At 36.8% G+C, this 17,239-nt stretch overlaps 1 protein-coding gene and 1 long non-coding RNA gene across 7 annotated transcripts in view; one reads left to right on the top strand and one right to left on the bottom strand.

Moving 5' to 3' along the window:
• Positions 1-2,105: 2,105 nt before the first annotated feature.
• LOC141380490 (uncharacterized) lies at positions 2,106-10,828 on the bottom strand. The gene is made up of 3 exons (XR_015523574.1): positions 10,688-10,828; positions 3,095-3,447; positions 2,106-3,011 (listed from the first exon to the last, which is right to left on the bottom strand). It is a non-coding gene; the product is annotated as an uncharacterized LOC141380490 (long non-coding RNA).
• The window catches only part of samd11 (sterile alpha motif domain containing 11), a 105,196-nt gene continuing 94,986 nt past the window's right edge, over positions 7,030-17,239 (top strand). For 2 of the 6 annotated variants that reach the window (XM_087307097.1, XM_087307098.1), the window contains exons 1-2: positions 7,030-8,160; positions 9,570-9,661. In XM_087307097.1, coding sequence (XP_087163223.1) covers positions 7,704-8,160; positions 9,570-9,661 — 549 coding nt within the window. In that variant the 5' untranslated portion in view covers positions 7,030-7,703. Of the gene's footprint in view, positions 9,472-9,569; positions 9,662-17,239 lie in introns of all 6 variants that reach the window. The other 4 variants (XM_087307100.2, XM_087307102.2, XM_087307099.2 and 1 more) reach the window with 3 other exon arrangements.

Consider the following 17,239-nt stretch of genomic DNA (forward strand, 5'->3'; position numbering starts at 1 on the left):
TCTTGGAGTTTTGTACGATTAAAGTTGAAGCACTGAGCTCACTTGATTGTTTTGACAAAGCTTTGGGACCGCTGGTGACTATGGAGGATGAGGGAGCTCTTGAACTTCATCTAAAATTTATATTTTTGTGTGTATTCTTAAGATGAATGAATATCTCTGTAGATTGGTACAACATGAGGATTACTTATTAATAACAGATTTTTTATTTAGGGGTGAACTAACCTTTTAAAATGGTAATATATTATACTATCTTTAAAAAAACAACAACATTGTTTCAATAACAGTTTTCTATACTAATATATTTCACACTATATCAATATTTTCAGTCAAATCAATGTGGCCTTCAAAACGTACAGATACTAAACTTTTGAATGCTCCATGTTTAGAGAGGGAAGGTGATGAGGTCCGGTTGCTTCTGATTGTGTTGACAGCTTTAGACAGTGGGCTAAAATCAGTGTCCTCCTCAACTGCCCACCCGTCTAGCTAGGAAATAAATCCCATGTGGTAGTTTGGTCTGCCGGTCGGGATCACAGACTGCCCGCATGGCCTCTAGATCTCCAGAGAGCATTGGAGGGCGCCGGCACGACAGCACAAACCTGAGGAGACACTCAGGGTTTTACATTACACAGCATCACTTTACCGGCGCTGCATGAGCTGGCAACCGTGATCCCGAATGTGCCTCTGGAGAGTCCATTTAAAATCCAATAGAAGCCTTACTTTATGAGACCATGTAGAAAAATGCAGATGAAGGAAAAATATTACGCACTATGGCTACTTTTTTTTGAATGGTCTCGCAACAGACGTCCTTCTTGGCTTAGCAAGCACGTCGCCTTACACAAACCCTAAACCTGATTAATAAACTAATTTAAATTGTAGTTGTAAAGTCAATATGTTGTCTACAGGGGACCATTAAAATACACCATTAGTTTTAATTTTCACATTTTTGTTGTAATACTGCGAATTCAAGATGATGTACTACTTTGGGCTGTTAACATCCTTGACTTGTTAACATCCTTGACAACATTATCAATACCTAAACGAAGCATCCATCTGTGGTGGTCCAGCCTGATCTCACGAGAAAACGTAAGTATTTTACGTTTTGCCAGTTTAGTGGCTAATTCGTACGAATTCGTACGAGTTCAGACGTACGAAATGGTACGATTTTAAAAAGGAGGCGTGGCACCTGACCCCACCCCTAACCCCAACCGTCATTGGGGGATGAGCAAATCGTACTAAATTGTATTAGATACAAATTAGATCGTACGAATTCATACGAATTAGCCACTAAATGAAAAAGTTACGAATTGAGATTGTGTTGGATGGTCAGGAGTTGACGTGGTTATATGAGTACTTGGAGATGAGCATTCTTTGCATGAAAAGTCCAACATTGGCTCATTTTGAAAATGTAGCCCTATATACATTTCTGGAAAGCGTAAATTATGTAGCCTGAAGAACATATGGCTGCATTTCATCTTTAAAAGGAACAATATGGGAGGTATGACGCTGTTCCTTTTCTCGCTTAACAGCTAACCGATTACGTCCGTATGGACGGCTTTCCCGATGTTACCAGTTTGTCCAGTAGCTTGACATGTACATCGTTGGAGTTGACTGTGACAATGTGGTTTGAGTCCGGTAAAGAACGGTTCCAGAAAGCAGGTAAGACAAAAACACAAGCTAAAAAAAACAAGTAAATAACAGGGTGAGAATGTGGTAAAATCTAAAAACGTGGTAAAAATCAGGCAAGGGATTTTCTTTTTCTGGATTGCTTTTTAAAACACTGTCGGTTGGGTTTAGGGAAATGGGTGGACTGTCGGTTGAGTTTAGGGAAAGGGGAGGGTGAGGACATCGGTCAGTTGGTTAGTCAGTAAGTCAGTCAGTCAGTCGACAGCGGCCTCTGGTGAATTTATGTGAGAGCAGCAGGTGCAAATGGCACTCAACAAAATTTGAGATCTAAAAAAGCATACACAGTGACCTTTTCGGAAATTTGCGAAAATAAAAACTGCTAATAATCCTGGGATGTATTTTGTTCTATACAGAAACGTATATAGGGGTATGTAATGAGAATGAGCCTGGGTTGGAAAAGTCATATTCTCAAACTTCAAGATAAATAAGAGTATGAAAGGAGTTTATTAACTGATATCTTCACATTTAATTTTTTGTTTGTTGTTTTGTTTTGTTGTTCTCATTAATCTTAGAATTATCACCCTGCAGCCCAAGACTGGTTACCCACTGAAGTCAAGCAGGGCTGAGCCTGGTCAGTACCTGGATGGGAGACAACATGGGAAACTAGGTTTCTGTTGGAAGTGGTGTTAGTGAGGCCAACATTGGGCGCTCAACCTGCAGTCTGTGTGAGTCCTAATGCCCCGGTAAAGTGAAGAGGACACTGTCAGTGAGCGCTGTCTTTCAGATGAGACTTTAAACCAAGGTCCTGACTCACTGTGGTCATTAAAAATCCCATGCTACTTCTCTTAAAGAGGAGAGGTGTGACCCTGGGTTCCTGGCCAAAAGGGCCATGACTGACCTTCAATCATCCCCATCCACTGAACTGGCTTTATCACTGTTTCTCCACTCCACCAATTGCTGTGTGGTGAACATACTGGCGCCGTTGTCCTGTGGCTGCCGTCGCATCATCCAAGTAAGAAGAAGGTCACTGATTCGAGCCCTGGATGAGTCAGTTTGCAGTTTGCTGTGTGGAGTTTGAATTTTCTCCCCATGGTCACGTGGGTTTCCTCCGGGTGCTCCTGTTTCCCCCACAGTCCAAAAACATGCGCTACATGTGAATTGAAGTCGGAGCACTCACTCGGGTCTGCGCTGGTTAGAGATTTTTAAATTGAACAACAACAACAACAACACAAAAGATAGTAACTTTAAAATTCTTCTAATTATGTTTATTAGCTCAGCCAATAGCGCGCCACTGCTGGTCATGTGATATGAGCACGGTATCATGCAGTATCTAGACATTCTATTCTCTAGAATGTGTTGACTGCATTCTATTCTTTATCTCTTGTAAACTAAAAAAAAAAGTGTAAAAAAAAGTGCTGTTTAGTTGTTTACTTGAAAAACTTTTTAATGGGAGTTGCATTGATGACTATACCTTCAATTACTCTTGCAGCATTTTTCACTGTATTAATGCTGATGATGGGGAGAGAGAGACAGTGTTTTTTCCGATATGGGCAGGCTTCTGTATTTTTCTGCTCATGTCTGAAAGGCTGGCTCCAAGCATTAGGGGTGGGCTTTCGCTCTCTGATGGTTTTCCAGTGAGTATTTGTCAGGTCAGACTGTGCACCGCCCGGCGGTCTCCGCTCCTCTCCCCGGGTTATTTATTACCTCTCTCCCCCGCCGGCAGCGCTGTGGCTCCGGGGCCGCTGCCAACAACGGCGCGGAGGCGGGGACGACTGTAAGGGGGTTTTCTACATCCGACAGAGAGACTTTAAGTGTCGACCTATGCTGAGAGAATATAGAGAGAAAGTTATTTTCGTGTATTACTGTAGTCATACCGAGGAAAGTATTTATCAAAATAGACAGACCCAAATGAAACCCTTTAAAATCTGTTTGTTAAGAAGAAGTGAAACATGTATTTGTATTTTTTTAAAAATACAAGTAGCCTATTTTTCTATAACAGTTTTGTTCATATATCAATCCTCTAATATGTGAGTTTTAAGTTAAAAACTTTAGACCTGCTTTAAAAGTGTTACCATTCGAGATATTAAACAGTCTTTCAATAATAAGACCTCCTAAATGTTACTTTGTTACAGTCTGAAAACCTTTAGATCCAAATAATAAAATGTAAACAATTTGATTACAGACAATGCAGAATCAAGTGCATAAACAACTAAGACCTATTGTATTATAAATAAACATGTTTAGCTCTTATTCATCTTGATTTGATCAGTTAATACATAGTTTATGCTGACACCTGTTGAATGATGTTTTATTAAATGTATTAAGTAACATGTTTTATTTCTATATTAAATTATTACTATTATATATATATATGTATATATATATATATATATATATATATATATATATATATATATATATATATATATATATATATATATATATATATATATATATAAAACTAATGCATTTTCAAGTGGATAAACACAACTCATGTTCTTTATAGACTGATATACTTTTATCTCTCTTATTTATCTCAATAGACAAGTGCCAGTTATTACAAGATTCATACTAACACCTGTTGAAGTAGATGAAAATATCTATCATAAGTTCAAAGCCTGTCACAACCATTATTTTATTTCATTTTAGACCAACATTGTAATAAAAAGTGGATAAACACAAGATCATAGTCTAACTCTTGTAGCGAGAATATTGACAAAGCCTGTTATAGGTTATAAAAACCAAACAAAAAAGCATGTATAGCATTTACTCCAAAACAAGATCTATTAAATGTTCAAAGAGAAATAAGGCAAACAAATTGGGAATCTATTACTGAAAATTAATCATGTGAAGAGGGTTATCGGGATTTATTGTCTATCCTAAATAACATATTAATAAAATATGAAGAGCTTGGATGCAAAAACCTCAGTTATAGATACATTAGTAGTAGTAGTTGCAATTTTTTTTAGCATTATTATAATTGTTTAATGCATATTAATATGTTTTCATAAACTAGGACAAGTTTTTTTTTTCACATTTGCTTTTCCTCAGTAATTTTAACTTAAGTTTGTCTGTATATTATTGAGCATGCGAGGGGTGACCCAAACCTCATATAATAAAACAACAGAGTAGTTGCTTCAGCATGCTTGTTGTGAAATGTGAAACCGTTGCAGTGAGTGGGTGGCTTTCATTTTGATGAGCACAAGGAGGATGCCACAGGTCTTGTTCTTCTGCTGATAATGTGGGGGCTGAAAGTTCAGGGGAAGCCGTCCTGAACCCAAACTGTGGGCTGAATGTTACATTGTCATCTGTAGATTTAGGGGAACCCCTCCTTCATAAACTGAGTCACCAGCGGTTTTAATGTAGAATGGAGTGGGGGTGAGGGGGCAGGGTATCCCCGCGGGGGATCCTCACACTGTAGCTTACAGGGATCTCCTGAGCTCTCAGAGAAACTCTGACCTTTACATTGTTTCCAGTTTTCATCTTATTTATGTTTGTGGGGGCGATTTTGGATTTCTACATTTAAATGGTGCATTGGAAATCTCTGATCGAAGTCAAAAGAATGTCTGAGGCACAATTTGTGATTTATTCATTTGTTTCCAAAGCTTTCACTAATCCAGTAAGATTTACTTGATTTCACAAAGCAAAACTAATTGACATATTATGAACAATAATAATGAACTTTTCCTTAAAAATATTTAGGTAGTTCAAACAAAATGTGAAACTTAAATTTTAAAATAAAATGTAATATTTTTACTTCTTTCTAACCATCTCAAAACCATTATCTGTTTACACACATCTGAACTGTCCAGTGGTATTCAACAGTTTAGAGAAAATTCTTAAAATGTTAATAAATTAATTTTAATCTACCAAAGAATTCAGTGGCAGCTTAATGTTGTAGTTTTTGTTGTTGCAGTTGTTGTTGCATTCACTTAAAATAATAAAACAGTGACTTACAGCAGTCATTTTTACTACCAGTTGTACTGAAGAACTGAAAACCTGTTTATGATTTGTATGTGGTGTCATGTTGTGAACCAAATGAAATTAGAGTTGATTAAAACTTGTTTAATTAAAAACTTGCTTGACAATAATATATAATGTGCTGGTATATTATTATATTATATTATATTATATTATATTATATTATATTATATTATATTATATTATATTATATTATATTATATTATTGTTGTTGTTGTTGTTGTTGTTATTCATTTATTTATTGATAATTAAGAATTTCTTATAAACTATGAAGAAAAAGGTGCTGCTTACTATTTTTATGTAAACTGTAATATAATACAATTATAATACCTAATAATGGTGCCAAAGTACCATTTAAAAATTTAAAAGAAAAGGGAAGTTGTTTTTTTCTTCAAAGTTTATAAAGTTGCAAATTATTGTATTTCAAATAAAGGCTTGTATTCATTAAAGTACAATGAAAATTAAAATGTATTTAGCAGAACAATGATAATAATAATAATAATAATAATAAATAAATAATAATAATAATAATAATAATAATAATAATAATAATAATAATAATATTTCCCATTGTTGGGTTGCAGATGGAAGGGCATCCGCTGCGTAAAACATATGCTGGATAAGTTGGCGGTTCATTCTGCTGTGGCAACCCCTGATTATTATTGGGACTAAACAAAAAAATAAATAAATAAAATTAATAAATGAATTAATAATAATAGTAATCACCATCATCATCATAATAATAAATTGCAGCCTTGGGTAGCAGAAGAGATCTCTTTCAAAACGTAAAAAATATTAATTTAAAAAATATATGTGGCTTTATTTTCATTAAATACAGAACGGTTTATAGCCACATTTTCTATCTTTAAGTATTTGTGCTGTGAAGTTCTTACAATTATTATATAATATCTATTATTATACACAGGGTTAAGATTATATCAGATTAAAGTATTAAAATCGCCTTTCCAGCAACTGTCACCATAAAATTATGGGCTAACAAGTCAGCAAGAGAAGCATGAATTGATACACTAATATAATGTGATCTACTCCACATGTCTGACAAGAATAAAATAAGAAATGTATCAAAATGTTTTGTCTTTTTTATTATTAATGTATAATGCACTGTTTACAGGTCAGGACTGCATGTTAGATAACTTACAGTGACCTTTATCTGCATAGAGTAGCTTGTACAATTAGTCAACCAATCGTTTTTTATTTTTTTAAACAAGAAAGAATCAAGTAACCAAACAAATGTAACCACATAGTTGTGTAAGAATGGAAAAAATAAAACCTAAATGAAATTATTTCTCTGAACTTTCTGCAGTGACTGGAAACAGTGACGCGGGCTCGTCCGTCGCGGACCCCCTTCAGTGGGCTCGCGCTCGCGCTGCCTCCGCTGTTTAAATGGGCCAAGTTTGAGAAGCGGCGGAGAGTGCAAATCTTGTTTGGTCTGGGTCTGTGAACTAAAGCGTGACTTCAGCGACGTATTAGGGGTTAAAAAACGAAGGGGAGAGAAAAAAAATCCAAAGTCCCATTAGCGCCAGGCATCATTTGCAATCGAAAAGGCGCACATAGATAGCATAATTGTCTCTATCTTCGTCAGATATGAAAATGCTCCAAGATAGTCTGTTTCACTACCTAACCACTGTGCATATACTACTGAACATTTACGTGATCTACACTACACAAACACGGGCTTTTATGTGTTAAAGCCCTAGCTGCGTTGTGCCTGGACATAAATAAACTCGGAGTGGATGCAGGATATAAGCGTAGCGGAGTTGCCATAGCGATTATTTTAAAGGAAACGCGGGATAAACAATCATTAAAGCACGCTCAGCAGCGCTAATATCTGGCGGAGATGTCAGGCATTAGTCCGATTAGATGTGGTGGGCAGGAGCGCGGGGAGACCCGTCATGCGAGCAGAGCACTGAGGAGAAGAGTGAAGTGGTGAATGGCTGAACTTAAGCGCTCTGCTGTCAGGCAGCGACGCGGGAGTCGTGCGTAAACACACCGGTGCGCCTGGAACTCCGCGAACAGGGACACAAGTTGGGACGCATGAACTGCTAATCACTCGTTGCCGGCGCTCCGCTTCGGGTAACATGCCTGCCATCAAAAAGGAGAGACTGGATGGAGAAGACATGGCATTAGCCGCCTTCAACCAGCCTGAATACCTGGCCCCTTTAAATGCCACCGCTATCCCCGTGGTGACCCCTCATCCGCCGCCGTACGATCACATTTTCGCCCATCACCAGCGCGCGTACTTGGGCTTTCGCGACACCGCGCTGCATCAGCAGCACCTTCACCACCACCCGGACGACTTCATGCTGGAGAGCTTCTCGTCTATCCCGGACTTTCAGCCGTTTTTCGACAACGGGGAGCCTTGTATCGAAGTGGAATGCGGGGAAAACAAAGCACTACTGTACATTAACAAACTGTGCCAGGGCAGCAAAGGGCCCTCCATCAAATACCGGGCTGAGTGGCTCACCCCAAACGAGTTCCAGTTTGTCAGTGGAAGAGAGACAGCCAAAGACTGGAAACGCAGTATCAGGCACAAGGGTAAGTCAGTTGCCGGGTGCACACGCATGGATGTTACTTTTGAAACGGGGGTTAATTGAGCTTTAGTCCTCTTCTTGGGTTAACAGAAGAGCTTTTTTTCTGGATAGAAATGTGGGTTACTCAACTGCTGTAACTTTAGTGCGTTGGGAACTAGAGCTCATTCTGCTTGGAGTCGAACGACTTTGGATTCTCACTGCTGGAACAAAAAGGTGAAAAATAGTTCTGACGCACGTGGATTTTGTATGTGTTAAATAAAATCAATGTTTTGAATAGCATGTTAAATCTTTTGAGGATAAATTAGACGCGTAAAGCTGGTTTTGTAATGAAGTAGAGTAGATCAGGTTTATGTCACCGTGGCACATTATCAAACAGTTGTGGATTAAGCTTTTGTTTACTAAAATTTCAACCGCATTCACTGTTATCAATTCTGAAACTTAAATTTTATATAATTTGTATTAACGCTCAGCTGATATCCCTACTCTTTAACAGTGTTTTACATTGTATCATTAACCGTGTCGTAATGACATCTTTATTTACATATAGGCTAATCTAGTTTGTCACGGTCATCTCATGTCTATTAAGTTTATCACTTTTTAAAGATATAACTCTCTACTTCATCGGTTAGTAGTCGATAAGTACAGTTAACATGTTTATGCAGGTTGTCACAAATTGTAAGGCAGCATTTTAACTTCATTTTTCACTTTTAGTAGGTTTATATCCTTTATCTGCCTTCTTTCTCTCTAAACATCTGTGTTTAGAATAATATTAAGTTTTTGACTCTATTTTTATATTGTTAACATAGTGAATTAGAGTATATATTTATATATCATTGAGTTTTTGTTATGAAGTGCAGTACATCAGAATTACGATACATTGGCACATTATCATATGAAGCTGCAATTGTGTATATATGGATTTAAAGTTGAAAAACACTATATTTTGTAATGTTATAGTATGTTGAATAACTTTGGGCTGATTTACCAGCTCATTTGAAGTATTACAGGTCACTTGAGTTTATTTGCAAAGGTTTCAAGTCTCTTTTCAGGTTCATTTATTTTGGTTAACAGACTAATTTTGTGCATCTGCACTCTAGGTATGACTTTTGGTCACTTGCTGTAAATAAAATGAATGTCCTTTAAAGACACTTTTGGTGCAGATCGTTAGTGTCCTGCGGATGAGTTTGACAGATGGGTGGACGACTGCAGGAGCTGTTAAAGTAGTCAGTGGAGGGGTGCGTTTAGTTGCTTTGAGTGATAAGAAGCAGGTCTATTCATGATAGACTATTTTGAAAAGAAAGTTTGCTGCATTATGGTAAGCTGAAATGATTGTATTTAAATGATAATCTTCATTTTGTTCTGCATGTGTGCGTATACACCCACACAAATCTAAAAGGAAGTTTTATTTTTTAGGGAAAAGTCTGAAGACACTTATGTCCAAAGGAATCTTACAGGTACATCCGCCTATCTGTGACTGTCCCGGCTGTAGAATTTCATCTCCTGTGGTAAGTGTGCTATTTAGATTGGCTGATGTTACTTCTATGTTTATTGTAGTACTTTAGATACAGTTGTCAACATTTGAAGTGGATCATCACCTTTTATCAACTACTGCACAACAGCCTTTCTTGTCTTTGGACACTTAAAAAAACATTTTTGATCCACTTTAAATTTTGACTACTGTATGTGTCGATAACTTTCTCTTTTATACATGACTAAGGTATAGTTCACTCAAAAATGGAAGTTTCTCATCTGTTTGACTCTTTTTTTAAAATATGTTAGCAGTTCATACTCACTATTGATTGCCTATTTTTTCCACACAGTGATCAATCAATAATAAGTGATTAAATAATACTGAAATTGTCATTTGTTGATGAACTATCCCTTAAAACATTTTATTAACACTACAGAATTACAAAGTTTGAACATTGTCATGCTGAAAATGCCACATGTAAAACACACAAAAAAAACTTTTTGCAATTTTATGTGGTGAATGACACATCATTGCTGATGAATTACATGGTTTGATGCATTTTTCTCTGAACTGCACTAGAAATGTTAAGAAGGACAGTGACTTGCTGTCAGTGTTGTCACGGTTGTTTCTCAGAAAGTAAATAAAGACCCAGTACAAGGAAATGTGAAATGGTTGCAATTGATTGTTTTGGTTTGTTTGACTCCGAGCTGCAATGTAAGGTCACAGATTGTCTGTAGCAGATGTGCGTGCAGAATACACGGCACGCTCCTTATTTTCACTTTTCCAGGACGCTTCATCGATCATGTAGTAGACAAAACTAGTTCAGTGTCCGTGAAGGTCAGAAAGAAATTGGGAGTAGTTGAAAGATTCATCTCTCTAGAGGGCATTTTTGCAGATTTTTTTTGTTGCTCTGTTGGCAATGTCACGGACAGGGATCATATCCTAAAGTTAATCAGTAATATTAATAGCTGATGTATGGAGCTTCGTATCTCTTTTTGATATCTTCCACCACAGTTAGAACAATCAGCTTTGTGCATTGTGTGTGTGTGTGTGCACTCACCATGCTGGCTAGTGGTTGGCTGCTTGCAGTATTTGTCCACACAGGTGCTGTGTTCTTTTATCTGAACTGAGCGCGTCTGTTGCCGCCTCTAACGGTTAATCTGGAGGGGAAGGGCGTAAGAAGCTTACTGAGCTACTGAACGTAGCTACCGGTGATTACTGAGGCAGCGGCACGCAAAGCGAAGGCGCTTCAGATAAGCTGGAGGTGTTTGAGTGATGCAGGTAAACGACTGAGGAGGGCCTAAGCCAGAGCCAGAGGAGATAAAAACTTAATGGCTTAGTTGTTTGGGGCCCTTATATTACCTCTCACTGAGGGCGTTAGAATCTCATGGAGGCTGATTTTGAAGATGAAGTCGAGGAGGCTTGTCACTGGCTCTGTCTGATGCTTGTCTTATCATTCCCGAAGTGAAAGAGTTCGGCGGTGCCGTATCATCTGATAGTGTTTGGATGAATCAAACCCTGACTGAAATTGTCTTGCTTTAATTGGTTTAACCAGCTTTCATCTGATTATTTAGAATCGCACGTAAAAGTCTTTTTGAAGTTTTTACATTACTTTGAAACATTTATTTTTTTTCTTTTATGTGCTGTGACTTCATCTGATCTGACTATGTGGTGGAATGAATGCAGTATTTGATCTTTGGTATGCATTATGTACTTGACCATTTAAAAAAAAAATACCCCATGTGCGTGATGACCTTATCTTCAAATCTGGTGGCCCCTTTGCATATTTGGGTATCTATTGCTGAAACTGTTAAAATATTTGGTATCGATATATAGATATCGATACATTTTTGGTATCAGCCAATTTAGCTGTATGTTACTGCCTCTATACAGTTTCTCCCTTAAAGGGATAGTTTAGGCAAAAATGAAAATTACCTGATCATTTATTCTTTCAAAAGTTCTTTCTTCTGTTAAACACAAAAGGAGATATTTTGAAGCATGTTGCATAGTAGGAAAAAATACAATGGAAGTCAAGGGGTCCCAGCAGCCAGCTTCTGTTGTGTTATGTTTAACAGAAAAAAGAAACTAGTGAAGGGTGGGTAAATGATGACTGAATTTTAACTATCCCTTTAAGGCTACAATAAACTTCAGGTAAAATACCACAACAAAAATCAGGACAAATTGAATTTGTTTTGAAATAAATTAAACTTTACGGAACATTTACCTTCGGCTGGTAAACACTTTTAAGCTACGATTCATCTGTTAGAATAATGCAGCAGGTAGGTGTGGCTCTGGGGCTCCTCCTTCTTTGACTAAGAAATGGTCTGTGGTTCATTTTCTCCGTTCAGTCCATTGTGGTCAGGCTTCGTGAATACAAACATAAACAATGAAGAGCTGCTTATTAGCAGAAATTGAGCACTGCCATTTTTTCATGTTCAATACTGGAGCTGCTTTCTTTAAACCGATCAGCGTTATGTAAAATATGTGGCGGGACTCGGGTGCCAAATAGTAGAGCTGTGCAAACGTCCTCATCGCTTTTACTAGATGTTTCTCGCTTTTACTGCTCACTGTAGCTTTTAATAACAATTTTTTTTTTTTAGAGGAAAAAGTGCAGCACATATATACATATTCATTATTTCTGCTGGAAGCATATGGCTTCTTGGGTATTTTAAACTTTATTTACTCATAAATAAAGAAAAGAGCTCTGCTGTGGGTATGTTGGGGCCTTTTAGAAATATGCAAGTTTAGCACAACTAGTGGCACCTAACAGAACTGCAAAATTCAGTTTAGTGGCAGCATACTGTATTTGTTTTAGTGCAAATGCATATAAAAAATAATGCATTTCTGCTTTAACCCCTTGACTGCCTGCTCTATCAAATAGTTTGACTGTTTTAATAATGACTGGTAAAGTCATTGTTGGTTTACAAAAAAATCTAACAAATATAAGCCTGTTGCACTACTACACTTGATTTTTGGTTTTATTGTATATAAAAAAAGAAAACATCTTAAATGAGATTCTGAAATATTTAGTGCATACTTCAAAAAATAAAGATGATTTAGTATTCAAAAAATTTTTATTTTGAATATTTAAAAAATAAATTGGCCTTATACTTCATATTTTTTAGTTTTTTAGTCATAGTATATTAATTCCGGTACTTTTATCATAAACCCACATATCAACCATTTGGTAGAGGTGGATATTTTAGAAATTATGGGATGCGTTAAAAAACAATGCATTGAGTGTGTTAACTAGCGACTTTGGGAGTTAAGAAATGCAATCCAAAAATTGTGTTCTTGGTAAGGGCAGTTAAAGGGTTAAGGAAAGCATTGATGTTTATAGCTTTATTAAATGCTTTACGTATCCTCCATTGTTCTGCCAAACAGCTAGCCATGCAACAAACTTACCTGAATTGTTTGAGGTAATGTTGCTCTATTGAAGCTGCCAGATAAAGAGAATAGTATTCTTTTTTAGTGAATCAAACAAAGCATACTTACAGCTACAGTGGAGAAAGGGCTTTTAATGTGACTTTACAACCAGATAAACACCAAGAGTACATGCACCCATTTGTTTTCACACAAGATATTAATCTTAACAAGTTAATGCATCCGTATGAAATAAATGTTGAGAATACATTTAACACCTTTGTATTAGGGGTTGTTTCTTCAGTCACTCTTAATTCGCTTACTTTCACTGTGCATAAAGTCTTTAATGACTTTTAATCAATCTTTCTGGCAGTATATGGAATACTTTTAAAGAAGTTTGCTGGATGAGAGAATGAACCATGAACCATACGCTTTTTAGTGTTTTTTTATCATCACTTGAGAAGAGCTACTGTATGCTAATAAGGTCACTCTCAGTTGACAAAAGGCATTTGACCCACATGCCATACATTTGTAAATAATGTGATGACATCTAGGTTAGGCTGCTATTGCACACATCATCCCTACTTGCTGAAAGTGTGAGTCACTTCAGTTATTGAACGCATTTATCAGTTACTTTTCAGAACTGAACTTTGTATGAACCACATTTAGCGATGAAGTGATTCTGTTTGATTCTGTAAATCTATAATGCTTCTGTTTGAACGAAGCTTTTGTGAATTGGCATTTCCAGCTCTTATCATGATTAAATGAAAATGCTTGTTCAAAACAACAGGTCCTGTCACGCTCTATGCAAATAATTATGGCAGCATGCTCTATGCTGGCGTTTGTGGTCTTTGAGGGGGTGACAGTTTTCAAGCTTACAATGTTTCATCAAGACTTTGAATCATTTTGGAGTGGCTCAGTTGTGATCATTACTCTAAATACTCAGTGACCGCATGTTTAACAGCTTTTCTTTTTTTTTTTTGGTTGAGTGACCATATCAGAGACAAGGCCTTCCACTATGGTAAACAATTTCTCTTCAAGTTCATGGCATTTGCATTGGTGCTACATGCAGGTGGTGCACTCTTAAACTTTTGATATTAAATGATTTGTAGATTTGAGCTTGATGACACACAAGCATTGTTTGTCCAGATTAATGTATGATCATGTGTTGTTGTCTCTTTAAGAGTCATTCAGTCGGCCTGGCTGTTGTCTCCCAGGAGAGTTGTGCTTCCTTTCCCCTGTTTTTTTAGCGGAACTAGTGGAGGCTGGCAGGAAATTACACTCCGCTCCGTCTCGTAAATATCTCTTCGGATCTGGGCTTCCCCCCGCTGCGTCCTGGGTCAAGAAAAAGTTGTCACTGGGGGGTTGGGAAAAAGATCGGTTAAAAACACAGAGGATGGTGATGTCGCAGTCTAAACATTTAGAGATGGTCCTTCAAAGAGAACTATCTCAGCAGTTGTTGATGTATTCATTGCACGACTAGTACACAGCCTTCTGAGGCAAGAAGAAACTGTATGTGATTGGAATATTTACCCAGAAATTAAAATTCTTTCATTATTTAGTCATCCTCGTGCCTTTGGAAAACTGCAGACAGCTATTTTTCCTGTAAAATGCAAAATGTGATGTTTTGGAAATCATTGCATATATAATCTATAGTGAAAAAACAGCAACATAAAAATCTTTTCTTGTAGCTCAAATCATAGATTTGACTCCCAGGAAAAATTGTTTTATCTTTAATGCAATTTAAGTCAGTTTGGATAAAAGCATCAGCGAAATACGTAAATCGAAAAATGCTGAAAATATGGAAAAGGAGATTTTATATGTGTGGAACAGACTTCACATCGTTACAGATAATCTTCCCATCCAATGAAACTTGTTTGTTGACCTTTTTGTAAAATCACTCTAATATAAAAATGGAATGTTGTGAAATGACTTTAGTTAAAACAATATATTTTTTATAATAAAAAGTTGTAGGGCTCAAAATAATTTCTATCCATTGGTTGTAGATGAAATCTTGATGCACACAAAAAGTTGTTTGGTGAAGTGAACTTTAAAGATAACTGTAAAAAAGCAAATATTTAAGCATCCACATAAGAAAAAAGTTGTCCTGACAGCACTGTAGCTAATTTTGAGTGTTTGTTTAATGATAACCAATAAACAAAAGGTTAACTGAGTTGGTTATGATGGCAGATAAAGGGTTAAGTTGACTAAATGAATAGAGAAGTTGATGTCACTGTACCATTGAGTTATGACACTTTGATTACACATTACAAGGTTAAAAATTACTAATAAGCAAACAGATAAGTCTATCAAAAGGAAAATGCATGTACAAAATTAAGAGTGAATTTTCATTTTAGCCGTCAGCTAAAAATGAAAAGTGTCATCTTTTACACATCCTCACATCGAGTAGGACCACAAAAGATGATTTGAATAATGTTTGAAACTAAACCTTTTTGGTTCTTATTGACCTCTGTTGCTCATTCATTCATTCATTCATTCATTCATTCATTCATTCATTCATTCATTTTGCTTCGGCTCAGTCTTATCTATTAGGGTTTGCCACAGTGAAATGAACCACCAACTATTCTGGCATATGTTTTACGCAGCTGGTGCAACCCAGTTCTAAAAAAACACCCATACATTCTCGCATTCACACACTCATACAATTGAGTTCATCCAATTCACCTATAGGGCTGTGGGGGAAACTGGAGGACCCGGAGGAAACCAATGCACGCGAACATGGGCAGAACATGCAAACTCCACACAGAAATGCCAATTAGCTCAGCCAGGACTCAAACCAGTGACCTTTTTGCTGTGAGGTGACAGTGCTAATCACTGAGCCATCTTGCTGCCGAACAATGAGGTGTTTCTTGACATATCTTCTTTTGTACGGCATAGAAGAAATAAAGTCTAACGAGTTTGGGACACTTACATAATGACAGAATTTAAAGAAGTATCAAATGACTTTATTTCAGAATTATGATGTATGAGTGAAACAGATTATTGAATGAGATAAATGATCTGCTCTTTTTTTTCTTTGTTGGAATTGATCGTTTCTCAAAAAGTTGGCGTTTCATTCAGCTCACTGTCAAAGCTTGCAGCAATCTGACAGTTGGAGGGTATGGTTTACCCAAGCTGCTAAACTGACATCACTGCAGAGAATGAAGGCTTTTTGAGTAGATCACAAAGACTTTAAAATTAAAATAGGGAATTAACTAGCAAAAATAGTTTGAGACAAAACTAGTAATAAGCAATGACAGAGTAAATAGGATCAAATTTTAGGTCAACTAACCCTTTATACACATTTCAGTTATCTTTTCCAGATCTTCCTCTCTATATGGACGATGTGGCCAAAAATGCTTTTTTACACAAGTAATTTAGGTGTCGACCATGTGCCACAAGACTAGTAATGTGTTCTGACAAAGTAAATAGGGTTCATTTTGATTTTACGCACACTGTAAAACCCAATAAGTTTAGGCATCTCAAACCGTTTGAAAAAAACGATTGCAACAAACCATTTGAGTTAAAAAAACGAATCTTTATGAGTACTGTGAACTTAATCCATTTAAGTTGAAGTAATGATGTATTTAATCAACTCATTACATTCAATACTGAGTTCAAAACTCTTTTTAAATGAGTAGAGTTAACTTTCAGTAAATTTTGAGTTAACTACACTCATTTCATTTGATAAATTTGACCGTTGGGTTGTACAGTGTAGACCAGGGGTCACCAATCCTGGTCCTGGAGGGCCGGTGACCCTGCAGTGTTTAGCTCTAACTTGCCTCAACACACCTGCCTGGGTGTTTCAAGTATACCTAGTAAGACCTTGAATAGCTAGTTCAGGTGTGTTTGATTAGGGTTGGAGCTAAAATCTGCAGGACATCGGCCCTCCAGGAACACGTTTGATGACCCCTGGTGTAGACATTAATTTGACCCATTATACAGATTTCATTGTTGTATTAATGATCTTTCACTCTATAGTGGGATATGGTTAAAATGGCTTGTTTACATAATTACAGAAGTAATTCAGGTGTTGACTATGTGCTAGAAGACTAGAAATGTTCAGTGACAAAGCAAATAGGGTTATTTTGGATTTCACACCGACCCAAATTTTCAGAGAACCAACTCTCTAAACAGATTCTATACCCTATCTTACACTTTCTATTACTTTTACTGACATGGTTAAAATGGCTTGTGTGTGCAAATAACTCAGGTTTCAGCTAGGCATGGGCTGGTATAAGTTTCTGAC

The sequence above is a fragment of the Danio rerio genome, chromosome 23, assembly GCF_052040795.2.
Source record: "Danio rerio strain M-AB ecotype USA chromosome 23, GRCz13ab, whole genome shotgun sequence".
In the NCBI taxonomy this organism is placed as follows: Eukaryota; Metazoa; Chordata; class Actinopteri; order Cypriniformes; family Danionidae; genus Danio; species Danio rerio.